Source organism: Daphnia pulex, chromosome 2, assembly GCF_021134715.1.
Source record: "Daphnia pulex isolate KAP4 chromosome 2, ASM2113471v1".
NCBI classification, from domain to species: Eukaryota; Metazoa; Arthropoda; class Branchiopoda; order Diplostraca; family Daphniidae; genus Daphnia; species Daphnia pulex.
The window spans coordinates 5,760,409-5,787,461 of record NC_060018.1 but is presented as its reverse complement, the minus strand read 5'-3'; the positions used below and the strand labels follow the sequence as shown (position 1 = coordinate 5,787,461).

Here is a 27,053-nt window from a genome sequence, read left to right as displayed (position 1 = left end):
TCAAGGTACAAACACGATTTTCCACTTTATAGTTTCAAGTTTAGCGATTTTATGAATTCCAGCATCGCGCTGGATGTATCCCTAAGTTTTTAGAAATTGTCGGTAGTATTCTATTTCAGGCAAGCACACACGGCTGTTGATTGCATCAAACCCAACAAACTTCCACTGTATTTATTAAGTGGATCGAGTAGAATGAGGAGGGGGGGGGGGACTTCGTCATTTTTTTGTTTGTTCCCTTTCTCTAGGCTACGTAGCATTTTGCGGGACTGATAGCAACGACGTAATCCGACAATCCAGCAAACACTCACTGCTACCCTCCGGGCCCCAATATAGATGACACGTCAAGTTGCGAAAGTATAATATTGCGCCATCCGTATTATCTTGATACCGCCTTGTATAAATAAGGAAAGAGAAAACAAAAACAACAAATAAAGTCGCGTCTTGGGTTTAGCGTCATCCCGAAATCGTTGAAATGTATTTGCGTGACTTGGTCTTATTATCAAAGGAAATGAGAAAGTTCTGATTCACGAATGCGCTAAGAAATCATCACGGCGACTTTTGTAGCTGGGACAAGCCTCTCAGCCTGTCAGACATCAGTCTTGAGCTTTATAGAATTGCCAGACTTTTTTATTAGTGGTTTCGTATCAGGACTTGCCTCTCTCAATGATTGAAAAGAATTGTTTATACGACAGAGAAAAGAAAGCAAAAAGAAATCCTGCTGTTGCCTGTGTCAGACGTCTCCAAAGGGACGTTACCGACTCCGCAGAGTGGAATGTTTTATTAAATCACCCCGCTCAAAAGCGAAAGGGTGAAATTCAATTATTTCTTCAGGCAACCTCAGTTTTTAAATGCCGTATTCCTTATACTACTGTTGATGGAGTATCGCTTAAATTGACACAGTAAAGGATATCTCTCTCAAAATAGCAAGGCATAAATCTGCGTGTTGTTCTAAAATTGTCTGTAAATGACAATCGGGTAAACAGCATCCTTCGCCAATCTTCGAGTCGCGCTAAAAGCATTAGCAAAGTGCACCACTTACACTCAAAGAGTAGGAACAAATAAAAAAGATGTTGTTATAGAAATGACTCGTATAGTCACGTCATTTGCCATCCCCATTTTCGATAGTTTACAGATGAATAGACAGGCCTACATTGTGTGCAGCAGTCTCGGAAACGCTTTTCCGATGATGCTCGCCTTCCAACGAAGAATGGGTTTGTTTACTCTGAATTCGGTATTTCCAGATGGAGGCAGCATTAGAGAGAGTCGTGCCGGCAATACCAACTGCTGATGTCTGTCAAATCACAAATCAAAACCATCGTGCAATCAGTTGGCACGAGATTGCTCCGTCGTATTTTCCAATCTTCGTCTGTCGTTCGTTTCCACTTACCCTGGCAGCCGACTTGTCTCTTACAGAAAAAGCATGTCTCTTGACTTTGCAAGCTGAAACTCATCATCGTACATGTCTTATATATATTTCCTTCGACAACAACCCAAATGTCCATAAAATGGAAGTTCCCTATTCAGAGCCGATTTTTTTTTTTTGGAGGGAAATTTGATTTAAGCCTTGACGAGGTTCGTACCCTAAATCCTCGAGTGCCTGGATGAAAGTTTTTTTCCACTTTGTGTAGCATGTGAAGAGTAAAGTTTATCGTTATATAGCCACATCGAAAGAGAGGTCAATGAAATTCAAATCTCGAGTACCATTCCAGGCTCTACTGTTCTCTGTGTGACGGCGACACACACCTGGACCTAGTGATCTTGCTTACAATATCATGCTCTGTAAAGAAGGAGAAGAAGAGGAAAGTTCAAAGCAGAAAGTCAAGACCTAGCGCTTCCTTAAGAAACTTTGATTTTGTGTCTACCAAAATTTTTTTTTAAAAGAAGGGGGGGGGAGGCGGAGGCCGGATTGGCAACTTTGATTCTCCTCTCGAGCGAGTCGTTTACATAAGAGATCTCTCAGCTGATTGGTTACTAAGGTTGCAGAGAAAAAAAAGTTTACCTTGCTGAAATCGGAGGAGAATGAACAAATGTTTCTTTGTTATTTTCTCTCTCATGGTGCGGACGTGATTGAAGAATCGACAAGCGCAACTCGCACACGTACTTGGGAGGAATTGATGATCCAATTCTCTAGAAATAGCCCGGGACGTATATCTTTATTTCTCTTCCCCCCTTTGAAAAACAACAATTCCTTTTTTTCTCGTGCAAGTCTATTCTTGGTAGTTTCGGCTTGTCTGCTGGTGTGTTCGGATCATTTAAAATGATTGACGAACATCTCTCTGTCTGTTCTTTCTCTCCTCCATCACATTCTAGGTTCTTTTTTTATGTCTCAAATTCAACGGAACAATCGTGCGCGTGTAGGTCCGCCGAGACAGACTAAAGAAGGAGCGAAAAAAACAACAAAACGAATTGAGAAAAATAGAAGACAATAACAGCGACAGGGGAAAAAGGGTGGAAAGCTCTCACGAGCGGATCGGTTGTATCTCGACTGGCATGAGATGGGTTTTATACGACGCATTGTGAGTATAAGGCCAGAGAGACATGCAAGCGACGATGCTGCTTCTGCTGCTGCGCTTCTCTATACTTTCCATTTCCTCAGTCCATTAAACATCCATGGCGATCTTTTTTTTCTTTTCCGCCTATAGTCTCTCATCTACTAGACGACGGTGGCGGGCGAACAAGTTGTACGCCCGTGAAAACGGAATGGAACACAACATCTATAAAACGCCTCTGAATTCCCATTTTTGTTTTTTTTCTTTCTTCTTTTACTTGTTCTTTCCTTCGCATGTTCGCTTTTACTTTTTCGTTCTTTTATGGGCGATCTCCGGCAGCTTGGCAAATTGCCGCAATGACAGGCGGCTGTCAACCAGGCCAGCACAAGTAGTGAAACAAAACAAATAGAGGCAACGACGAAATATATTACCGGAATAAGCAGCAGCGCGACTCGATTCCCATCCTTTTCGTTCTCAGAGACGTTCTGTACGTAGCAACCGGTTTGTTTTGCAAAATATAACAAGCACAAAATGAGGCATGGAAAATGTTGTCTGAAATCATCCGTTTTTCCTTTTTCCTTTCTTTGAAATTCGGATGACGCGTAACAGATCTTGTGCCCTTGCGTCATTATATCACGTTTGTTTGGAGTTTTGCTTTTCGCCTATTTGCCCGATTTTTTTTTAAATTGATGCCCTTGTCAAAAACAACCTGTCTAGATAAGAGAAAATTGTGTTGACAAATTAGTCAAAGCTTTGAGTCTCTCGACTTTTTTGGGGTAGATATGTTTTGACATGCTGTTGCCAACTCGTCGTTCTGTCTTCGTTTGCGCTGATGCTGGCTCTTTTTCTTCCGCAATTCCAACTAAAAAAAATACGAGGACGTGAGCTGTTCAGTCGACAAAAACCTGAGAGATCCGAGAGAGACCAAAAAAAAAACCCTCAAAATAACGCTGGCTGTATTATTATACCGAAGGGAAAAAATGACTCGTTCAAGTGACGAGTCGAGAAGGTTATCATCTCTTCCGCGGACATTTTGGCTCACGATCGTCGTCACGTCACCATCCGTCATCGCTGTGTGCATTACGGCACAAAGATCGCGGATCGCTCTATACAGCTACTTCTGGAGAAGAGTCAAATCTTCTTCGGTTTTTATGTCCCGCAGTCAAAAAGCAGAGAGAAAGGAATATCGCAGCCAGTGAAAAACCGCGCGAATACAAAAACAGGAAACCCCAACTGCGGACGAACGATGTACTATATAAACAGTGGTAGTAAGATGTATCTAATACAGTATAACAGGAACTAGATGTTCGAATAGTGCCAAAAAGTTGATGGGTCTTGTTTTGCGGAGAGAGAGAGAGAGAGAGAGAGAGTAAATCTTTCTTATGAGGCCACTCGTCGGGGGAAGTTTTTGCGCCAGTATCTTTTGAGTGTAGATGCGCATTGTATTGCTCTCACGTCTGAATACATTCAGCGGCAAAGTCGTATATACATCGCTCACTATATAACAAGACTAAAAATAAGGCGGTCGGGGCTGCTGGTGTCTGTGTATATCGCGCAAGTATAGCCGCATCAAAGACTTTGGGATTCATCGACTCCGGCAAGAGCCGGCGTAGCCCCGGCTATACTAATCAAGATTGCCATCAGGCATTTGTTTACCCTCGAGTCTCAGACTTCTTAGAGACCACTGTGCTATAGTCGGCACGCATTTCGGAGCACACGAATAGTCTGGGCCTTTTCTTTTTTTCCGGGGGGTTTCCGTATCCCGGAGGATCTGACGTCGCTCCCAAAATAAAAAAAAAAAAGGAAATAAGAATATAGCGTAGATGCTACATGTTGGGTGAAAGGCGAGGCAGAATTTAGAAGTGAAGCCCTTGGAAGAAGTCTGGCCAACAGTCTGATATTGTTGAAAGAAAGAATCATCAACCATTCTAATAAGCGGCCCCGGATAGAAGGGATTAGCGTGGGCACGCTATCGCATACGTATGTGCAACTGGAACCCTATAGGAGCAAAGTTTTTTCTCTCTTTCTTGAGGTGGAATGCACTGAATAAGGGAAAAACAAAAGCGCATGACGCGTACATACACAAGGCAGCAATAGAAAAGAAATAAGACAGAAAAAGGTAAAAAAAAAAAACGAGCGAGCTCAAAGTCTCAATATTTACAATCTCATTACTAAACATTGTGAACCCCGGCTCTTCTCCAAGAAAGCAATCCGGTGTACGTGTAATCCATCCGTGTGGCTATTAGTTTGCCGAGAACACATGGCGCTCATATGCGTAAGGGCCTATCCTTAATATAATATTGCACCGAGAATAGCAAATGTCAATCAATATTCCCCTTTGCCCCGGTGAAGCGCTGCTAAAGCGACGTAGTAATAATGACATTTAATAACGACGGAACACATATGAGCGCCATAGGATTATTATGTTACGTATGCACGATCTTTATTGTATGTCTACATTTTGATTTAATGATTTTTTCTTTGCTCCCGAGTTTTTTTTATTTTATTTTATTATTTGAATCTCTCACGGTCAGCGCTCGACTTTAATTTTTCTTTTCCGCTGAGTCGATAACAATTTCAGACCGTCTGGTGACGCCCCTCTCACCCGACGACGCCTGTGATGGATGGCGTTTGACTAGTTGAAGGCTGCGAACGTTCCGAATTGATGAACAAAGTCCTTCTCACTACTTTAAAACGCAAGGGAATTACACTGGCTCACCATCCATCACATTATTCCGCTGTTGCGACATGCGAGTGCTTATCCTTTTTTTCCGCCTTTCTATCGCCAAAGTGAATAAATGGCCAGTAGTGTAGTCGTTGTGTTTCTGATTGACGACATTGTTATATGATGCAATGACGGGAATCTATACTACACTAACGCTTTGACCGTGGCCATTGTTGCACTGACTGCGGAGCATTGACTCTTGATTCACGACAATTCAGATAGTAATGGGGGTGGGAATTGCGTGAAATTGCGTCTGTCCATTTCGTAAACATGGACTCGTCTCGCACCTATAGTGTATGTATATCCATAGCCTATTTGGGGGAGTACATGAACCTGGGGTACAGCCGTGTCTTTAAGCCTCTAGCTACTCGGGTAAGAAACGGGAAACAAAGTTATCCGACCGGCGAGATGGAAACAACAAACAAGGCTAAAATAAATAAGAAGATGTTAAGAGGGAAAAAGAAGAGGATTTCTGCCCAGTTGTTTCCATCCGACAGCTATAGGCTGGGAACATCGCTAAGAGGAGACAAGAGCCATATAAAAACAAAAGAGAAAAATCAGAAAATTTAAGGGGGAAATGGGCTCCTCGACGGGAACCTAACCGAGTCACGGATAGATTGTTTTTCTAAAAGCGAAAAAAAAAAAAAAAAAAAAACTCTGGGATCTCTTTTTTCTATCTTTCGAATCTCTCTTTACACTCGGATTGTTTGTTTTTAAAAACTTTAAAGGTCGAAGACAAAGGCACCGGTCTCTGCTCTTTTCCCTTGTTATTTTGTAAGTTTTTTTTTTCTTTTTTAAACCTGGAAACTTTCGTTTCATGCGGAGTAAATCCTCCCGGTTTTCCATTCACCTCTCATTTTGTATTCAGGCTTGCACCGAAACTTTGCTGCTATACAATATATTTACGGCGACAAGATTTACATAATTAATGAAAGCCGACCAGTTCGGCTCTGACACGATGCGGTTCAGGGCTCACTGTCTGTGTTATTCTAACCCGGTCTAATCTGTTGATGCCTTTCTCGTACTATTACGGAGCAGAATTCAGCGGTCTCAGTCGATCGAATCGTTCGTGACTGACTGATTGGTCACTGAAACATTACCGCCCGAACTTGGTTGCAACGTCCGTGCAAAGATTGAGAGAGCACTCGGCTCGAGTACAACATTAATTCGTTGGAGATGGCATGACCCGTCCATCCAGGATCGACAGTCTCCACAGGCCAGACTATTGACGGCCAGCTCACCCAGACATCCTTGCACGCAGTCCATGCACCCATGAACGAAATTAAGAGATGTCGGGAGACCGAAGACAAAGTATACGAGTCGGGAGAAAGTTTTGGAGTCAGGATCAGCACAGCGCACGAATAGAAACGAAGTGGATCGATCGGCTTCCAGTCGAATCGTTTTATTTATTGAAAAGGAAACTAATCTTTTGAATTGGAAAAAGAGCCCCCCCAAAAAAGATATGTTACTATTCAAGTTGTATACAAAAAAAAAAAAGACGAGGCCTGTTGTGTAGCGCACAATGCGATGGCAATATGGCCTGTCGAGTCTCGATGAGCAAGAATTCGTGAGTGGGCCCGGGAATAAGGGTGGCGGCATGGGGTTTAGCCATGGTGGTTGGACTCCTTACAAATAACAAAAAAAGAAGAGAAGGGGACGAAAATTCTCAAAAAAAGAGATAGAAAGAGATTGACTTTTCGACGACGAAGAGAAGGAGGCCAATTGGGAAGCCCGCAGCACTTGCTCGACAGCTTCGTAAATGGACCGGGAGATTGAAGTTGAACGCGCCAAAGCGTCGGTAACTTGAGATTGGCCGCCAGCGAAAACTATTTGATAAGAAAAGGAGCCCGAGATGGACTGACGTCTTGAAGAGCGAGAGATATGCTCCACAAAATGTATACAGGAAGAAGCCCAGGAACCTGCGAGTGACGGGCAGACGACAACTTTGACGTTGAGACCGGCTGAAAGAATAAAAAAGGCGATCACAGCCGCAAACTTTCCTTCTCGCACAGCGATCCTGCCTCAGACTATCCTTCGACGAAGGCGCGAAATTTTCCCCGCGGAAAAAAATAAAATAAAATTCAATACGATCCCGCACGATTTCCACATACTAGTTCGTCTAGATCAATTCTTTTCTATTTTTATACTCGGGGGGTCTGAAGTTGAGTTTAGTGTTGAATATCGAATCAACTATATTCATGCAATTCTTTGGACGACTTTCGACGAAATCTATTTTCCAAAAAACGGAGGTGGATGTCGTTGTTTGAATTGGCCGCTGGCACAAAAAGTATAAGCTAATATGTCTGCTGCAGCTTCCTAGTGGACACTTCCGGGAACTGGCGGGAATCGAATCAAAAAAAGAATACATTTCCCTTCTTTCCATCTGATATGTAATACTGCCCTGTCTCTTCCACTCTCTGTCGGTGTTTTTTCCCTGTGTTTTCCATTCAAATAAGAGTCTGAAGAAAAGATGTTTGAACAAAGCTTTGCTGCAATAGTATACTGACACGCATCATCAATGTGTTGAAACAAATGCGGATTGACTTTTGGTTTACCTGTGCGGCATTCTAGTGTCAGTAAAGCGAATAAGATCCATTGCCAGTAACGAGCTTTCGGCTTGGGCAGACTAGAAGAAGATGTCGAGTGTCGTTCCATGATGACGTGGTGCGTGACGCGCTGTGATTTATACAAACTCTATTGGAGACTAATGACGAGAGATCCGTGTTATTTCAGTACGGGGTAAACGGGGACGAGTCAAAAGGCCAGATATTATGAAAGGGGGAATAATTTGACGGTGAGCAGCACTGCGTCGGAAATCCCTGCGACGCCACCAACACGTGGGTGGGCAGGAACAGAGCACGAAGTATGAAGAGACGTCAATCAATAATTCAAAACGCGGTGTCAGCCGATAGCAAGTCCAGACGGAGGAGTGAAATGTTTCTTATTGCATGGCGTACGTCCATTTGTAAGCAATCGCTGACATTTAGCAAGTGACTGGACGTCAAACGGCCGCGACGGAAAACGGCGACAAAGGCCGGGCAAAGTCGGACGAACTGCGACCATTCAAATGGTGGACAATAACCGCAATCAAGGGATAGTAAACCTTTGAATTGGGCGGGCTCACACACACACACAACCACACACATACACACAACTTGCACGCCAAACGCAAATGAATTCGCCAATTTGATTTGATTTCCACTTATTTTTCGAGTTCCGATTTTTGTGTACTCCAATCAATTTAACAACGACGCAGAGGCTTTGGGGGGCGAAGTAACCGCAATGTTATTTGGATGAAGAACCGTTTCTGTCCGCAGCGCCAAAATAACGAGAGGAGCGATTAGATTGTTTGTACAGATGTTACCTGAGGCTGACTAGGAGCCCAACTGTGGCCCTTATGAGTCGGTCACGAGAGTTTTCAACCTTTTCCCCGGCTCGCGCTTTACCCGTCCCGCAGAGTCGCAAGTCGACGCAGGGTGAGGGGCGGTCTCACGCCGCCTCGCCCACCCCACTCCTGTCCCTGGTTTCCGACGCCACTCTAAGAAAGATGGGGAGGGATGAGTGCGATCCACCACCGCGCCATCTATTCTTTTACACACTCTCTCTCTCTCTTCTCTGCTCTTATTTTCCCAATGACTATAGTTTGTTATGTTTGTGTGTTCGTGTGTGGCCCCTCTATGCTCGTCCGTCTTACTGCACAAGAGTGACGCCGGAGCGCAATCTCGCCTTCGATTTGAACGTATAGACACTATAGTGTCGTCTACCTTTTATCCAGCCATCCATCCCAAAGGGGAAGAAGGGAGGAGGGGGGGGGGGGGTCTTGACGATGTCTACAGAAACCTTTTCTTCGTATTATCGACCAATCTGTTAGTTTTTTTGGGGGTTCTTATTCGCTAGAGAAGGCCGCCCACCCTTTTTTCGCCGTAATTTTCTTACTTCCGATTTGAATTAACTTCTTTTCTCCGAGAGATCTGTGGCAATTCCTTCCTTCGTTATTCCTTTTCGACGACGAGTCTGAATGTGTAGCTTGATTAAGGGCTTCGTTAGAGAAATTTATGTATGGATACACTGCAGAGTCGGTTCGATATAGAAAGTGGCGTGGGGTTCAAGACAAAAGGAGTCTCTAAAAATGGAATTGGATCCACCGAAGCCAACGGATAAATTTTGCATCTTTAGAGGACACAATGTTGCTGTTGATCCTTAAACAAGAAGCATGAACTTCATCAAGCCAAAATAGATACACAAAAGATGTGGGAAAGTGGGAATGAACCCTAGGAATCCTTACTAACTCATATCGTTATGCATTGAAAGCGGATCTAAGTTCATGAACGCGTTCATTACGCCCGCCGCCGTCTGGCTCTCTCCTGCCGCTTGAGACGTTGGTCCAACCAAAAATGCAGAGCCATTGTTAATTTGAACGATGCTTTTACAAAGAATTTAGCGTCTAGACTGCTGAAGGGAGATAAGACCGATGGAGAAAATTGTTAAGTTTCAATTCTCCGCGATTCTCCGTGCGCGATATTGGGTTCCAGTTGGCATCCTCCCGCAATCGATCTGATCCTCCACACACAATTTCCTCCAATTTATACTCTTTCCGATCCTTCGTGCAGATATGACTATCGCAGTTAATCGATGAAAGTCGCTGCGGAAATCCCGGCGACGTTGTCCGGCAGTCGAAGAAAATGAAAAAGATGGAGACACACACACACAGCAGTGGGCATAAGAGCTCCTCGTGCAGCTCTATTGCTTCCTTCCCTCCTATTTTTTATGTACTGTACTTGTGAGTTGACGGCAGTAACTTGTATAACCTTTGCTATGGACATGTGTCCTTTTTTTCTTCCTTCTTTTTGACCATATTTTTTTTTTATCCCTTTGGTTCCTCTCGTCTAAATGACGGGGCGGCCACCTCCCCCGTTGAAGTTGCCTCCAAAAAATACTGCTGACTGCACAAGAGGTCGAGTAGCAAGAGGAAAAAAAAAAACAGTCGAGTTCGCGGTTTTGTCGGCATAATAGGATTGGGGATAATTGAAATATGCCATGCAGAATCAAAGGAGCTACAACGTGACGCCCAATGACAGGAAAGCGATGGGAAGCATCGCTGTGGTTAGGCGACCGTTAAGTAAAAAGTCGTGCAGTGCTTCCTCCAAGTTTATAACAAGCCAAAGGCCAAAGGAACGTGAAAGAAAAAAAGGGAGGAAAAACTCTTAAAACTTTTTAGGGGACGTTGTTTGCTGCTGGTAATTAGCAGATTGTGTCCCATCCTCACTGCGTATACTATGCCCACCCACCCAATACTCTTAATAGCAATCATCATAATTAACTAGCAATGATTTCCTTACGGATTAGGCCTCTATCGGAATTGGCTGGGTGCCGATAGGAGTCAAATTTGGGTTCCTTGCCAAAACAAGGGAAAGAAAAGGGAAACAAAAAAAAAGGATCTCTTACGACAAGCTTTTGATACCGCAGCTGAATTGGCTTAGATGCAGTATATTGACAAGTTGATCTTGCAGATTAAAAGGCCACAGGAAGAAGCCACAAAAAAAGGAAGAAACCTGCGGCTCGCAGATGTACGAGAGGCTGTTGGTCTATGTCTGGCCGTAAAGTTTTTGGGAGGCGAGGGCGGTTTCGAAAGTTTTGTGGAAGCCAATTTTCTTTTTCTGGAACGGCAAACAATAAGATGGACGGCGATGACGACAGAAGGAGACGATATATATTTGTAGGATTGTATACCTCATTGTTTTGTGTATTTTTACGGTCAGTGAGAACTCAACCCAACCCCAGTTACTATTTCGACGAGGCTTCTTACGTATATCAATGCAAATACGTGGTTTTTGTTTAGATCTAAAACGAGAATCCCATATACAGTTTTCCAAAGTTCAGTTTAGCATTTTAAATCTCCTGCTTCTTTTAAAATTTAATTTTAAAATGGGGAAGACGAATACAAAAAAAAAACAAGACCATAGAACCAAGGGATCTGGGGGAATTGTTGTTGTTGCGCATACAAAGTATTGTTGTTTACGCTAGATTTTCTACGTAAACGTACGTACTTTCCGATCCGTTGTTTTGGATGCAGTACTCGTGCACGATTCCGGGACGCCGAACGAGCAAGTGCTCATTGAATATTGACGCAACGAGACGTCGGTTACCAATCGTCGGTTATCCTTTTCAAACATCCACCCTCCCCTAGAAAAATATGTAGAAACTGGATACACATGTCGCATATATGCTGGATATTGATGGTGTCTTATTCCCTTCTCTGTGTATTTATAGTTGTTTGCACTTTACCGAAACGGGATTTGTTTGATTCTTTTACAATGTTGGCATTAACAGAAAATAAGTGAAGTATCCTACGTTACCTATACTCCCACTTTTATCTGTCAAGGAGCTGTTCGGTGTTTATATTTATTGCAACAGAGTTTCTCGAGTGCTCTACACTCTCTATTGTTTATCAAATGCTTTCTGTTTTCGCTGACGTTAACTTTTACCTTAGCGACTAAATGATGGATCTCTAGCTCTATCTCTATCTTCTAGCTCTCCTTACGTGCTTTCTTACTCCCATTTAATTCCCGCAGGTCGGCGACGCCTCCCGACGTCAAAGTCAACATGAAAACGTTTGCTGTCAACCGGAAGTAAGAGCATTTGCAAATAATGGATAGTAATTCTATTAGTTTACGTTGGTAGCCAACGTGATATTTCTTTCATTTCAGTTGAGTTTTCATCTTATCCAAAATTTACTTGACTTCCTTTAAATCCACAAGGGATTTCAACACCAATTCAAAATTTTCGATTAATAAAAAATAGATTCATGTAATCTTATTCTGATGTTAGATGAATACGTTTAAGTTTGATTTTTATCTTGGCGTTAACGATTAATGATTGGAGGACTCTTCATAGTTCCTTTGATGTAATCCTTGCGTTGATTCAATGGCCATTCGGAGCAACACCTTACCAATTTTATTTCTAGTTGAATTGGTCGAGTTCACCTATTCTCTATCTATTTTTAAGTTTGTTTCTGCCTTTCCGTCGCTCCCTTTTAATACCACACTCCAATCCTTACTGATGCTTCCCACCCCTTTTTACTATATTTTTTTGAAAATCATTGATCATTGGGATGCATGATGGAACTTTAGCTTAGTCTACTATGTACAGTGTGCACTCGTCTAAATTTACGTCGACCAATTTTCTTTTTCTTTTGTGACCATGTTGTGCTTCGTGAACTCGGTGATCTTTTTTGAAGACTACAGTATGTTATTTAGCGTTTTATTATTACTCTCGTCGTACTCCATCCCGTGACGCCCTACATTGCTACACAATGAAGAAAATCAAGAGAGCGCGTATTAGGTTAGGCACAGAATTCCATTCACGTGGCTAATGAGCACTAAGCAACAACATTACACTCTCTATTGAGAAGGACCTATCATCCCTGCATTTCACTACCCTTTGGCAATTTTTCCTTTTTCACTAGATACCGCCCATGGTAAAGTTCGACAGCACGACGTCTTCGCGGCCCGGCTCTTTAAGTACAGCATTCAAGACGGCAACTTCGACATGAATGGGCCAGTTGTCTACTAAATAAAACCACCCACGGTCACCGGATCCAAATCACGAGAGTTCTACCAAGGCACAAGCCTCGTTTCTCAAGTAATAAAGAGTCCAACAAAAGTTTAATTACAGCACATAAGGATGTAGCACGAATTGCTTATTTCTATAAGACTGAAGTGATAAAATTGCTGGTGAGAGAAAGAAAGGCAAAAGACCAAACGTCCTGTGCACGGCAACTAGATATTGCGGATCGATTTCTAGTTTTCTCCTGTAATCTTTAAGCATTAGGAACTACGGTTTGTGTCACACGGCATGAATCCAACAACGAACAGACGGGTAAAAGTCATATCCGGCATTCTGACTAGTGAGGCTGACGCGCATTGAAAGCTAGGGACAACGTTACCATGATAAAGCTTATGCTCAGTGATTTCATTGCCATCACTGTCAAACGGAGTACATATCGATTGGCGATTGGGTTTCGCTACTCTCATCCAATATACATAATAAAGTCAGCTGGAGAACCATCGATCTCTTTCGACTTTTCTATGCACACAGCTCTCTGCGGAATTGGAGTATCCTATATTGGGCAATGAAAATGTCATTCTAACTAGACCTTTAAATTTGCTATTCAACCTACAATTCTCTGATATTCGGCTGGTGCTGTTCTTCTATAGAAACAAATAAAATCAGACGGTACATTAAAAACATTCCCCACTACCTATGTTAAGTAATAAATGTTCGTATAAAACACGAAAGTCTAATTAATGATGCCTCACGTCTATTGGTGGAGGTTAGCTTTAAAAAAAATGCAGACAACGTAAAGCTTACAACGTCTTTGCTTCATCCGACTATATCATGCCTCTTGGCCAAATTCTTGATATTTTCTCCACAGATGATAAAACTTGTTTTTTTAAACTCCTTTTTAAATATGTTTCACCTAATTAATTTAATTGACTAGATGTCAATGTTTAACCTTCAAGCATATCATAATTATAATTTATGAGACTAAAAGAGAACATCTCCAAAACTCAAAGATCGCACAGTACCATTCAATACTCATTACTAGATTTTCCTGTTTTCACATTTACATCAGGAATGAAAACTAAACTTGGATTGCCTCTTCCATAGCTTTCTTGTAGAAATCCATATAAGGGGCATGGCAATAGTACTCACTAAGGATTGGATTAGAAAAAACATCCTTATCAAGTGTTTTAAAAATTGGTTGACCATTCCACTTGCCAACCTGAATGAAATGATGACCATTTTTTTAATATAGAAAAATTACAAAAATACAGGATATATGCATACCTCCCAGCCAGGGACATTGGCCATTAGTTTCTCCTCTTCATCTCGCAAAGCTCTGCAGTGCTTTAAGAATCTACAAAAAATTTAAGGAAATTACTTCTAAGAATTAGATTGTTGTATACTGATGAAATTTATAGTTTAAATTAATGCTTACGCTCTATCCTGTTCAGCCAACAGCAAAGGCAAGGTTGCTAAGTGAGAACCTTTTTTTTCAACCCTCCGATGGAGAATTCCAGGATAAAGATGGTTAAAGTAATAGTAGGTGGTGCAGCCATTGAGAATTATAAATCCAGCAAGCAACCTTCCTCCTGTATACACATTGTAAAAATATTGTAATTAGCAAATTAAGATGTAAGGTCTGTACTATTTGAACATAAAAAACCACATACATTGAAGGTAAATAAATCAAAACTATTCCACGAAAATGTAATCGAGACATACCTCTAAAGAATGTTTTTGCTGGATTACGAGCATACTGAATTTTTTCATATCCTCCAGGAGGTGGCAAATCTTGCTTGATGGTGGCATCCATCTTTGCTAACAGCTGGATACTGTTGTCTGTTGTAAACACCTGAATCAGCTATACAATCACCATCTGGCGGAAGATGGCAATAATCACAAATTTTCTGAGAAGGTAATTAAAATATTAATGCTGAAGATAAAAATATTTTCTTACTGTTCAAACTTCAAAGGAATAAGGGATGTTATTTTGATACCTTTTTTTTAGTTTCTGTGAGTTTATTGAATTAATATAAATGTATGGCAACTGCAGCAAAGTGCAGTTGTCGTTGTCATAGCGACGTGAAAATGGAATTGCAAAAGATGATTCAAATCAAAACAAACATATTCACTGCTGGTGATATTTTTCAGTTTACGTAACTACTACTTTTGATACTTGTCTTAATTCTTAAGTGACAAAAACTTCAAAAATGGATTTCCGGAAGAGTGATAGTCCAGATGAATACTACAAAGCGGTTCATCAACTTAAACAATTTTTGTCTGAAAGTGATAGTTCAGATCAACAAATTTATAGAAGTGGATTGAAGGTTGTATTAACTATTTCTAATGGTATAATCAAAACTGAATTGGTTCCTGTTCTTTGTGTACAGGCATCAGAAATAAGACGTGATCTTTCTTCATCAGAAAATTCAGAGACAAAATCACTTTCTGCTCGTAAAGCTCTCTTCAAGAGCCCAGTACCTCAAAAAAGTGGACTTTTGATTGAAGGAAATAGTTCAGATTACATTTTAACTGGAATGATTCAGAAGCAGATAATCTACATCAAAGCTTTGGAAAAAGAAGTGTCATTTTACAGGGTACTGCTGATATATTTACAGTTAATAATTTTTTGTTTTAAAATTTAAATGACAGTTTGGTTTTACAATACTTAACAGAAACAAGTACCTGGAATCATAAGTGAAACAAAGGTGATGATTTCAAATGAAGAGTCTAGTAGAATGGGCCAAGCAAATGTTGTGACACAAAGGCTATTTTCACTGATTGACACAATATCCAATGCAAAATTTTCTGTTAGTCATGAAAGTTGTGAAATTCAAAGAAAAAAAGTTTTGCAAGATTTAGCTGGAGCTCAACAACAGATCCAAGTGTTGAACCAACAATGGACAGAACATACTTGTTGGAATGGACAAAATAAATCAAAAACATCTGAAGACATCAGTAGGTATGGATCTCGTTTTCTATTACTTATTTTTATGTATGTTTTTGAACTTTTTTATGATGTAAAGAAATTATCAAAGGGTTAAGAATTTTCTGAAGTAGTCAACGTGGTAACGTGAAGTAATCGTGATAGCGTTTTTTAACACAAATGAAAGATTTTAGTTAATGAAAATTACATTCAAACTCTTCTCCTTCAATTGATTCAGAAACAGAAGGCTAGGTGGCGTAAGAAGGTTCGATTCGATTTTAAATCCTTTCTTGACGTTTTTCGTATTTTTACACCACGATTAATTTCCATTTACACAATTTCATCGATATTTTAATGTTCATATATAGATAAAGATGTTCTTTCTTTTTTGTTTTTAGTAGGAAAATCTATTGCTCCTTTTCCTATATCAAATTACAGCGGTCTTAGTTGTACGTTTTACGTATTCTAGTCAGTCTGCAAAAGCTCTTTATTTCGCTTGTTTGTTCGGAGTGCTCGCGTTGTTGCTGTAAAGCTGACCCCCCCCCCCTCCTCCCTGATCTCTATTAACTTTGAACAAATAACATTTCAAAGGCTCATAACTCTTCTTATTTTCAATCTTATTTTAAATGATATATATATTTTTTTTTTGTTTTAGAGAAAAGTCCGAATTACTGAGTACGGTAAACATGTTGCGTTCCACAGTTTCGGGGTTACAGCAGCGGGAAGCCGATGCGTTAAGACAAGTCCAACAAAGTGTCGAAGTCGCCGAACAAGCTCAGTTAGAACGTGTTCAAGTAAGTCGTTTAAAACTCAAATAAAACTCGACAACTAACATTAAAAAGTTGATTCCTGATTTTTTTTAAATATTCAAACTTTTGCGCCTGCTTCTATTCAGATGGAGAGTGAAGTTCGACGTTTAGTTTCCTTGGTTGAACAGCATGAGCAACAAATGACCACCCTTAACGCGGAGCATTCGAGACGGCTGCAAGAAGAAAGGACTCGATGGGAATCAAAGCAAGTTGTTCTATTTACCCTAGCCTTTTAAATTTGTAATGTTTTCGTTTTGACAACTCACGCACTGTGAGATGAACTGTCCGACCAGCAGACATTAATTTAGGGCTTCTGAATTATTCTATCATTCAGATTGGCAGAACAAACAAGCGCTCTGAAGCGGGAGAGAGATCTGCGGGACGAGGCTTTAACCCGCTTATCATTGGACTTGGAGCAGTCTCAACGCAATGAAGCTGTCCTTAAAAATGAAATTCAGATCAAGACTAATCTACTGGACAGTAGCCGACAAGACTTCCAACGACAGATTAGTATGAACAATCTTTATCGATCTTTATGCAAACGGCTATGACATCAAACCTCCACAAAGTTAATTAGAGTTGGCACTGGCTGAGTTATTGATTTAATTACTCGGCCGTACCAGTCCACTGAAACATTCTGGGGATACTGTGTGTAGCTGCCATTTGCGCCTTTAGTCACTACATTCCAAACGCGCCAAATCCTTGATTTTAAGCTTGGGCACTATTACTTTTCCATGCAGTGTTTCTTATCATGCCGTTTGTAATCATGAGTTTCCTGGTTTACATCCGTCTTAGATTGCAAGATTAATGAACGAATATTTACAATGTGCGTAATTTTATACGGTTTAGGTCAAATGCAGAGTGAACAAGGTCGACTAGCAGGACAGCAGGTAGAGCTGCAACAACGACTGGGCGAAGCGGAACTGAGAGCCGATCTAAACTGTAAAGCAGCAGAGCAAGAAGCCAACTCAGTGCGGGTTGAGGCTGAATTTCTGCGACGTAAAATCGATCTACTCAGCAAGGAGGCCGAAAACAGAAAGCAAGACTACGACAAAGCAATCAAAGAGCTAGAGCAACGGAATCTCGAGGTAAGACGCAGTAAAAATCCGGAGTAAGAGTACGGGGGAACCGAGTCAAAAAAACCTAGTACAAATGCATGTAATGAGATTGTCAGATGCGTTTCCCCGGTCTAGGCTCGGTTATGCAATGGTATGGCCAACACCATGGCGATATTTCGAAACACAAAATAGACACCACACAGGCCATAGGCCATACATCAATAACTTTGGTTCACCTCTTCTCTCCGAATTCCTAATTGAATCAATATGTGCCCACCTGCTGATATTGATTTCAGATAAAAAAGAGATCAAGACTACCGGAGCTGTAAAAAAAATTCTAGACGTTTATGTCATTTTGATGACATTATGACAGGAGAAAAAGTTTGCATGTCGATCGATACAAGTAGAAGTTCCGAAAGTTTGATAAATAAAGCCGTTTCTGGGTAGTGGGTAGAAAGAAGTCGAAAGTAACAGCCTTAACAGACAGCGGACAACCATATATATACTACATGCTCATACGCGCAAATTCAATGCTTTTTGTACCTTGTGTTTGTAGCAATACCGTCCCCATAAGAGTTTTTTTTGGAGGGGTAATTGTTTCTTCACGGTCAGTGTTGATTTATGAAATAAGAAAATTGTTTTCCTTTTCCATTGCTACAGTTGCACTTTGCTGCAAGCCAACGCGAAGGTGAGAGAGTTCAAGCGGTCAAATCCGGCTCTCAAGCTTCTTCGCTGGTCAAATATCTCGAACAACGAGAAGTTTCCCTGCTGCATTCCCTACAAGAAACCAGAAGGCAACATGGTAACATTTTTTCTTTGTCATTCCAAAGATATTACTTGTGCACTTTTTCTGTTTATTTGGTTTATTCCTTGTCTCCTCATTGCTTTGTTTTTGCTTATTTGGGACTTACAGATGAGAAGTGCAGGGAAATGACGACCATCATTGACGAGCAACGTTCCATTATTCAGACGCTCAAAGAGGAGTATGCCGCCTTAATCGAAGATTTCCAAAAGTCCCTGGTGACCAACGACAGTTAGCCGATGCAGCCCCTTGCCCGTCGTCCCGGCAACTGTAACAACACTGCTCGATTCCTTGTGTACATTCTACTCCGTCCGGAAAAAAGTGTCCTTCTGTCCAGTAACATCCGCGTGTGTCACCTAGTAAAGAACCCCATGACACGCAGATGATGAATACTATGGCATGTTACCAACAATGAACCCGATATGGGGAAAGACGAAAATGTTGTTGATTTATTGCAAGAAAGTAGACTTTTGATGCCGTATAATATGCGTTGCTTGTTGGTATAACCCTTTTTTCGTGACTATGGCCAAGTTAGAGGGTATTTCTTTATAGGGTAAATGATTCAAAAGTCACTAGTTGCGCTAAGTGGCGTCTTTTATTAGTTATTGTGAGAACTTTAACAACTGAGACTCGAGTTTAAAATTTAAAAATGTTGAATATTTTCTGCAATACACTCGTTTCAAATACAAACTCCGGAAATCTCGACGTGATTTGTAAATGCCCTCTTAAGTACACATTTTCGTTCGTTCTGGCACTTTAATCGGTGTTGCATGCATTATTTATAATATGTTCGTAATCTGAAAGACAAAATAATTTCCCAACCCTTCCGAACTACATCCAATTAAGCAATTACAACGTCACAGCAGCCATCTTGAATATGACAAGATAGGTCGTCTGCATAATAACAAAAATGTGTCTGCAGTCGGCTAGTCGGCTTCTAGTCTTTTCCAGACCACGTGTGTCCAAGTTATTTCTTGGCCGTTTTGGAGCTGTGCACGAGTTTCTTCGAGTTGCCTTTCCAGGAGACTTTCTCCTCCTTTACAATTTTACCAAACGAGGCTACCACGATGAAATCTTCTCTTTCTGAAAGGTGAGTAAAAAATGTTGAGCCTTTTTTTCTGTATTTCTTCCTGCATTTTGTTTTCCCTACCTCGTATTTTTTCACGATGAGTTACTAGACTAGACGATAGGCTTGAGAAAATCAATGTTTTTTCATTGCTGTCTTTCTCAACATTTTCTGTGACAACATAAAACACTAGCTTGTGCTATTTTTTTTTCATGAGCTAGTGTATGGGGATAGACTCCCTATAGAACACCTTTTTTTTCACTATTATAAGTATTATTGAGAAACTGAGAAAGGTGTTGCTTGTTACTTTTGTTGGATAGCCACGAATTTTTCTGAAAATGAGTTATGTTTGAAATCTAGGAAAGAATCATTTCTCCATAGTCATAGTCAAAACAAAACAAATGTCTGTCCACAATAGCCTTCCTCCTACCTCTTCACTTCACATGAATAACGACAATGGTTGGTCGAGTACTATACTACTTTTCACGGGGGGAGTAGGTTTATATTACTCTGCTACTCTGCTTCAACGCCTTCTTTCTTATTGTAGCAGAGTTATTTGCTTTTTGATTTGTTTACCCGGACCTCGCTTAACTTATCCCAGGTTTTTTTTTCTCCGTTTTATTTACTTTGCTCTCGTCCGCATTCGACGAATATAAAAATACCTAAGTGGAAAGTCCCCGGGTCCCTTCTAATAGCTTTTTAATATGAAGCAGTAAAAGAAAGAAAAAATGCGATTCCCTCTTTTTTATTTTTATTAGGTCTGTATATTTTCCATATGACCAAGCACGCGATATATGTCTGCACCAGCATGGATCAAATGGAAGTACAACCTGAGTTCACTCAATTTGTGAGTCTTCGGGATTTGCGAAATTGAAATCCCATTCTGATCACTCGTTCTGAATAGACATATTGAATAACCTGCTGTCAACCGGTGACAGCAGGTTATCTGCGTACTTCGTGGCCTTTAATCAAGCATGGTATCCATAACGTCCATGTCGTCCAAACAACCGCAATGTTTTGTTGGGAGATCGACGATACCTTAGAGATCCCCCTTGTTTGAGCGTTATCTTGAATCATTTCGATTTCTCGTTCGCCTCGTTCGATGTGATGTCTTAGTTACGCCGTGATGACAGCGCGAAACCTAATCAATCTGTCGATCAGTTGTCATTGTCAGCAGAGACGATATTAAGTGCTCTATCTATTCTCGCTCGTGTTTTTCTTTTGCAAGGGACAACTATCAATTGAAACTTGTGCTGAAACCAGGGTTCACGGAGAGCGCAGTAGACTACACTTACAGTAAGTGCAGATGCTACGCGAAGTGATCTATGGAAAATGAAAGTAATTTTTTTCTTTTTTTGATACTTTGCTTTGTAATTGACAGATAAATATTTGAATCGACCAGTCTAAGGGAACGAAAGCTATTGCAGTTCTAGTAACAGTATTGAGCTGCAGGCTTGTTGTTTATCGGCGTAAATGGATTACCCTATCCTCTGGTTTCACATCGATGCCATGCAATGCCATAGTAGAGCTTGACTTGGCCTGGCTTTGCACTTCCCGATGATTTATAACTTTGAAAGATTGATGGTTTCACAATCAACCAAGATCAGCTCCCTGTGTGACTCTTTCAAACCCTCAACACCCTTTCAAAAAAGCGCCTGCAACAGAAGACAAAAGGGTGAAACCTATAAGCTAGATCTTATTTTCCCTAGCTTTTCTCTCGCAAATGAAGATGTATGATGCTTTTATGGTGACTTGTGTACAGCGCAATTGAAAATGTGTAATGGACTAAACGACTGTTTGAAAAGTATCTTGGATACTATTTAATTTTTAAATGAAAATCACAGTGTCCCCCCTTCCAGATTTCCCAGTGTTCGCCTGTTGCAATTTTTTGTTTTAGAATTAACATCATTGGTCTTACACCAACGATTACTAGAATGCAAATTTTATCGATCTGATAATGGGGACGGTATCACACACTCTTTTGTTTTATGTGTATAGTAGGTGATCACTTTCAAGCGTGAAATATCATCCAGGATGCACAATTAAGCAATCAAGGAGTCGCATAAGAAACACAATTTATTTTATGGGAGAAATGCAAACAAAACACTTTCTCATTTTTAGCATCTCTCTTTAATTTCAACGGTCTAATTTACATCCCGATTTTTACTACGACTTTTTCCATTTGCAGCGTTTATGTAGTCGAACCTTTTTGGTTGTAAAACGAATGCATAGTTCAAAAGGATTTCTTTTAATCCTAAAGCAAGAACTGCATTAGTTAATGCTCTGAAAACTTTTCTCTTTAAGTTGTGCTGTTCACCATTTGATGACGAACATTTGAGGAAGAAAAAAGTTCTCAGTCGACTACTACATCACATCGCAGGATGAACAAAGAGGGCCATAAGCTTATTGCCATTACTGCTTTCTACTCGATGTTCCTGATGGCTGATGCTCATGTATTATTGATTTACTAGTATAGGCATCTTCCCTGAAGCATAAGTTCCGAATCATCTCCAGAGCTAATTGAATCGATTCTCATTTTTATGTATTGCATCTCGGCTTGATGTACACGTACGCATTAAATGTTTCTCGCCACTCTCCTGATCGCTGTTAGAAAGACGACGAAGTTAAGTGTAGGATTTATGCAGAAAAAAGGGGAAAAATTACAAAAAACTTTTGTAGATTCCTTCTTTCTGTCAAATTCGCAGCTATGTTGTAGCGTAAAAACTCTTCGCCTCGCAAGCTTGAATTTAACATTGTTCAACAATCTCAAACAAATTTTGTTAATTTTCCAAGAGAAAGTGTTGTCCTCTTTACTTATTTGTTTTTCTCCCCTTATTCAGTCACGTAGAAAAAAAGCCGATACTGCCTAGGTCAAATCACAAATTTTACAGCGAAGAATTTTTTAAATCATTTTTAAAAATTGAATTATTAATATATCAAGTGAATAGTCGGAAACAATTCTCGTGGGATTGTTTGTGTGTGTGAGAAATGTGTGAATGCCATCGGGTTATTGCCAATGTCATGACTTATGACGGATAATACTAATTCAGTTAAAATATTGCTTTCGAAAGTTTTGCGCTATCCGCTTATATGCAGTGGTGTGCTCTACCTTTTCCTGTTGCCCTGCCCATATTTTCGGCGTTACCTAGACAACCCTACTTCTTTTCTTCTCATATTGAAGGTCCTATTTTTATAGTTCTTGAACGTATTCGCTCCAACTAATTGAATTAACGTGTTCAGAAATACAAAAGAGCTAGTCTGATGTGATAGGTTCATTATTAAAATCTCTGGCTATGCGGTAGCCCTGCTCAATGGATTGTTGCCGAATCAAAAGACGTGAAAAATGGCGTTGTTTTCAATCTTGAAGTTTGAATGCAAAAAACCGACGGTGGAGACCACGCAAGCGTACCGTACCCGTCATCCTTTCCATTTCTGCCACTAGGTCCAAAAGTTCCGGGACGTAGAGGAGGGAAGTAGAGGAGAGGGGGGTGTATAGGATAACACGACCGCAGTGAGAACACTGACTCTAGTCGGAATCAGTCGTGTCTTCGTAGTCAGCTCTGCGCCGTTCAATTTCACCTATCGGGTGCGGACTTTTGATCACCTATTTATTGAACTCTGTGGAATTCTTCATCGACGCTTCGAAGCTCTTCGATTGCAAAGGTGACGATTTCTCTCTTCAAATTGCACGTAGATTGATTTCGAAGGAAAAATTTTCAAGTGAGCGAGTCGAGAAAATCGAACGGGAGAATTTTGCCGACCGTGATGATGTCACGTTCCAAGAACGGTTTCTGAAAGAATCCGATGGCTTCTGCCAGCTTTTTCCTTGTTTCCCCCTCAGATTGATTGGCCATCGTGCTTCCGTCTCTCCAGCCTTTCGCTTTCGTTGGGGCATCGGAAGTGCGTTATACATTTTGACGAGATGCCATCTTGGCGACGTTGTCCAAGTGACAGCTTGCTCTTATCTCATTATACCACAAGACTTAATCTCTCCATTGGGGCGAAAGTAATTGAACATATTAATAATAAACAGGAAGTTGTATCGGCGTATTGTGTTATAAAGAGTGCTCAAACTAAAGTTGCCAGGCGATCAGGATCAGGATCAATATGAAAAACTCTTTACTTTACGTATTGCACAATTGTTCTTGTACGCTCTCACACTCAGCTACCTGTTCTTTGTTATTAGTAAGTATACGTTGTACATCAGGCAAGAAGAGAAGGAAGTTGAGAATGATAGCGATGCGAGACGACAATAACCCAAATAACTCAACTTTCAGGCTGTACTTGTAAACAGCGTCAAATCAACTTCACCTGAGAAGGAAGTTTTCAGAATGACTATCGTGTTTTAGATTCACTTCCTCGCCTATGGAGACGCGCATCTTTTTTTTTTTCGCAATTATTAATTGTTTTGGGGCAGCCATCCGGTTTCAGTTGAGCGTATTCTTATCAGTTGGTTTTTCTACCAATCATCCTCGGTCCCATCATATGTGACCGTTTATTTGCTATGGTTTACGTGCACTCGTGAACACGCAATTCTGATCTGTTTTGTCGCTCTTCCCTTCCTGGGACGTTGTAAATCTATCTCGCTTCAATAATAATCCAGGCACCATAATATTTGTGCATTCGAATTTTGTTTCATGTTTTTCACATTCGTTTGCTGGTTTTTGTTGACGTTGGTTTGATCACTGCTGGTTACTTGCCTCGTTCTGATGTCTCTTTCCGTGCGTCGGTTGTGCTGGCAGGAACGTAGGATTAGGAGACTTGATCAATGTAGATTGACCAATCCCTCTGGTCATCAAATTCTATCCTATTGGGCAGTTGGGCGACAGTTGCCAAATTGGTTTCAAGACGAAGGACTTGACAAAACAAGATGGAGTATGGGTATGAGACACAAAATGTGACTGGACTCTATCTATCACTCTTTTTTCCTAGCTCAGCTTCATCTCAACGCTCAATTTAGCAGTAATAGGGTCCCCTATTCCCTACATACGGAAGCTATGTTCGTGCACAAAATTACACACCCGTAGAAACCCTAGTGAGAGGAAGAGTTGTGTAAAATTCGTAAAATTTCAAAATGACATCACAATTAGTTAGTGAACAAACAAACAAGCCAGTAAACATACATGCGTTGTGCTCTACCAGAGGTAAATGAGGACAGCTAATGCACCTTCATGCAGGGTACATTGTACATTTGCGTCTTGTATTTAGTTTTGGGAAGTTCATCGCGTCTTCTTTAGGCTTATCTCATCTACCGATTGCTTTTTGCTTGAATCATTCCCATTTTCTCCATACAACAAGCGGTTGCCTTGCATCTAAAGGTCAAAGGCGAACGAGTTAATGGAAATAATTAAATGGCGTGAGTGATGCAATGTCAGTGTTACAATCATTTAATCAAGCTAGCTATTACCTTATCGATATACTTTATTGATTTATGTAATAACTATATGATTGAAGTCAAACCATTATACAGGTCTTTTTATGTACATGCTCAAGCAAGTAATAGCACTATTACGTTGTGTAATGTAATGTGACGGGTGTATCAGTGTCGGTCGTATATTTAGTCTTCATGTTATACTCGTCCCATTCCAGAAATGCGACGGAGATTAATCCTCGGAATTGCGAATTCACAATTCCGTCTAATTCACAAGTGAAACGAGTCGGTTATAAGATTTCAGTAATTCGATTGAAGCCACTGGGAAGACGATTCGTGTGTCACGTATACCACATATGACTAGTCATTTTACAATAATAAGCTGATCAAAACCCTGAGTTGAAAGGATTAGATTCCTCGTTGGTAGCGATATTCCCGCCACCAATCAGAGGGATGCTCAGCAGATGCATGTAATTGTTGTCCCCTGATGCCCGTTCGATCTGAGGAGATTGCACGGATGAAATCGTAGAGATGCATTGTGCGTCAACATTTTAATCTTTGGCGAAGAGGGTTGCCAGCAAATGAAATTCACCAGAAAATCGAACGTGGAGAACCTTATTGACACCGACTGTGTATTTAGCCACTAGAGATTGTATACATTCCCCTCTCGGTATAATCCTGACGAGGAGAAAGAGATCCATTGACGCCATTGCGTAGGTAGTCCCCTGTATGGGCTGACGAATCTGTGCTAATGTGGTGAAAACGGCAACGGTAAGGAGATGATGCGACAAGTTGGCAAATGCACCCTTTCGATTCACAAGTCCCTGCCTGATGGCGTGCGGTGCACTTATGTATTGCGCTAGATCGTCTGGCACTCGAAAATTACGTCCGTCGTCGGTATTCTCCGCGAGTCGACCAGTCCGACCAGCACGTAGTTCACACAAACAGCACACTATTGAGCAAACATAGAACTGCAGTACCTGTGCAGAGTACCTGTACGGAGTATATATCGCGAACATGCGTTAGCCGCCAATTTTTCAAAAAGTGCGTGTCAAAAAGTAAATCCTTACCGGAAGCAGTATATTTCCCCCTTTTTTTGAAATTTCACATGCGACGAAGTCAATTTCTGAAGCAAGAAAGTTTATGTAGGGCCTATACTTGTCATTGATTATTTTGCTGGCGGAGTATGGGGAGAGAGGCGTTTTGACTGCGGTATGGTCTGGTGCGATCGTATTATTGATTGACATATTCTTTGTGCTTCTAGCTTCTTCCTTTTCTGCTGCTTGACCTTTCGATCGAAATTGATTTTCTTGGGTTTATCGGAGAATATATATAGCGAACAGTGTTTGCATACAGGTGATGGATGCATGAACGCCATAACAAAAAAGACCAGCAATGTGGAAAAAGGGTGGAAAATAAGACGTTCGGGATTATTGATGAGAAAAGAACTTGGTTATAAATTGAGCCCTGTTCACTTTCTCGCTAGGTGATTATGATTGATGCGTTGACGGGTGCGTGAGTTCCGATCCCTGTCTTCTCTCTACTGCAGCCAGTCATATGGTAACGCATAATCTCTCGTGCGCTGACGGGAGCCGTGGAAATATGCAATTGTGAAGACCCCATCTAGCACTTTGGGTTTTTAAGGCGTCCCGTAGGTTATCACGAACTGCTCCTGCGAATACTTTTTTACAACGCCCCCACTGGGTTCTAGTTGTGGACGACGATGTCGTGAAAACTTGCTGGAGGGTCTCGTCTTCGACCGGCTTTTATTTGCACTAGAATGAGTTTGCTTGGGTAGTTCATGACCATCCGCTTCCGTATTCCATTGTAAAGCGTGAATGGTAACTCTCTCCGCCTTTCCTTTTGAGTAGAGCGCCAGTATTTCCTCGACAGACACATTTAGCTAGGCTAAAGTACAAGTTCTGCACTTGGTTTAGGCCCTTTGCTGATGATTGTTCTACACTAACCGTATGCAGACGATGCTTTGTCTAGCAACTTTACTTGTTTATTTTTTGTTTTTGTTTTTTAATTTTAAATTGATTTATTATTTCTCTTAGCTTCATGCGCTGTAGAGTCCGTCGTTTTTGAGAATGGCTCCGCGTAACTTTGGGGTAATACAAGCAAAGCCTCATTACGCATTCAAGTTTATTAGCTGTTTGTTTCTTTACGGCATGCAATATCCTCGCTAATATTCGAGATTCTTTTTCTTCTCCCTGGGGCCAACAGTTTCAAAAGAGACCA

General features: G+C 40.9%; 4 protein-coding genes across 7 annotated transcripts in view; 2 read left to right on the top strand and 2 right to left on the bottom strand.

Moving 5' to 3' along the window:
* The window catches only part of LOC124202532 (zwei Ig domain protein zig-8-like), a 34,370-nt gene extending 25,744 nt beyond the window's left edge, over positions 1–8,626 (bottom strand). The window contains exon 1 of one of the 2 annotated variants that reach the window (XM_046598891.1): positions 7,770–8,626. In XM_046598891.1, coding sequence (XP_046454847.1) covers positions 7,770–7,869 — 100 coding nt within the window. In that variant the 5' untranslated portion in view covers positions 7,870–8,626. The remainder of the gene's footprint in view (positions 1–7,769) is intronic. The other variant, XM_046598894.1, reaches the window with a different exon arrangement.
* A 5,178-nt stretch (positions 8,627–13,804) lies between these two features.
* Positions 13,805–14,662, bottom strand: LOC124202546 (NADH dehydrogenase [ubiquinone] 1 alpha subcomplex subunit 13-like). Its single transcript, XM_046598903.1, has 4 exons — positions 14,503–14,662; positions 14,216–14,369; positions 14,065–14,134; positions 13,805–13,999 (listed from the first exon to the last, which is right to left on the bottom strand). Exons 1-4 carry the CDS (start codon positions 14,591–14,593, stop codon positions 13,859–13,861), a joined length of 456 nt encoding a protein of 151 aa, XP_046454859.1. The 5' UTR covers positions 14,594–14,662; the 3' UTR covers positions 13,805–13,858.
* A 151-nt stretch (positions 14,663–14,813) lies between these two features.
* LOC124202526 (paramyosin-like) lies at positions 14,814–19,078 on the top strand. The gene is made up of 9 exons (XM_046598878.1): positions 14,814–15,107; positions 15,171–15,377; positions 15,456–15,742; positions 16,362–16,500; positions 16,602–16,720; positions 16,850–17,025; positions 17,365–17,603; positions 18,234–18,375; positions 18,487–19,078. Exons 1-9 carry the CDS (start codon positions 14,991–14,993, stop codon positions 18,609–18,611), a joined length of 1,551 nt encoding a protein of 516 aa, XP_046454834.1. The 5' UTR covers positions 14,814–14,990; the 3' UTR covers positions 18,612–19,078.
* A 197-nt stretch (positions 19,079–19,275) lies between these two features.
* LOC124188791 (cell surface glycoprotein MUC18-like) overlaps positions 19,276–27,053 on the top strand; it is a 40,203-nt gene continuing 32,425 nt past the window's right edge. The window contains exon 1 of one of the 3 annotated variants that reach the window (XM_046581650.1): positions 19,276–19,465. The gene's annotated coding sequence lies outside the window, so the exon portion shown is untranslated. Of the gene's footprint in view, positions 19,466–22,946; positions 23,105–27,053 lie in introns of those variants that run through there. The other 2 variants (XM_046581651.1, XM_046581649.1) reach the window with 2 other exon arrangements.

Excerpts from the sequence above, each read along its gene's own strand:
- LOC124202526 (XM_046598878.1), top strand. The coding sequence starts at position 14,991 with ATGGATTTCCGGAAGAGTGATAGTCCAGATGAATACTACAAAGCGGTT. Across the intron at positions 15,743-16,361 it reads ACATCTGAAGACATCAGTAG|AGAAAAGTCCGAATTACTGA; the intron begins GTATGGATCTCG and ends TTTTTGTTTTAG. Across the intron at positions 17,604-18,233 it reads TAGAGCAACGGAATCTCGAG|TTGCACTTTGCTGCAAGCCA; the intron begins GTAAGACGCAGT and ends CCATTGCTACAG.
- LOC124202546 (XM_046598903.1), bottom strand. The coding sequence starts at position 14,593 with ATGGATGCCACCATCAAGCAAGATTTGCCACCTCCTGGAGGATATGAA. Across the intron at positions 14,370-14,502 it reads AGCAAAAACATTCTTTAGAG|GAGGAAGGTTGCTTGCTGGA; the intron begins GTATGTCTCGAT and ends ATGTGTATACAG. Across the intron at positions 14,000-14,064 it reads CCAATGTCCCTGGCTGGGAG|GTTGGCAAGTGGAATGGTCA; the intron begins GTATGCATATAT and ends CATTTCATTCAG.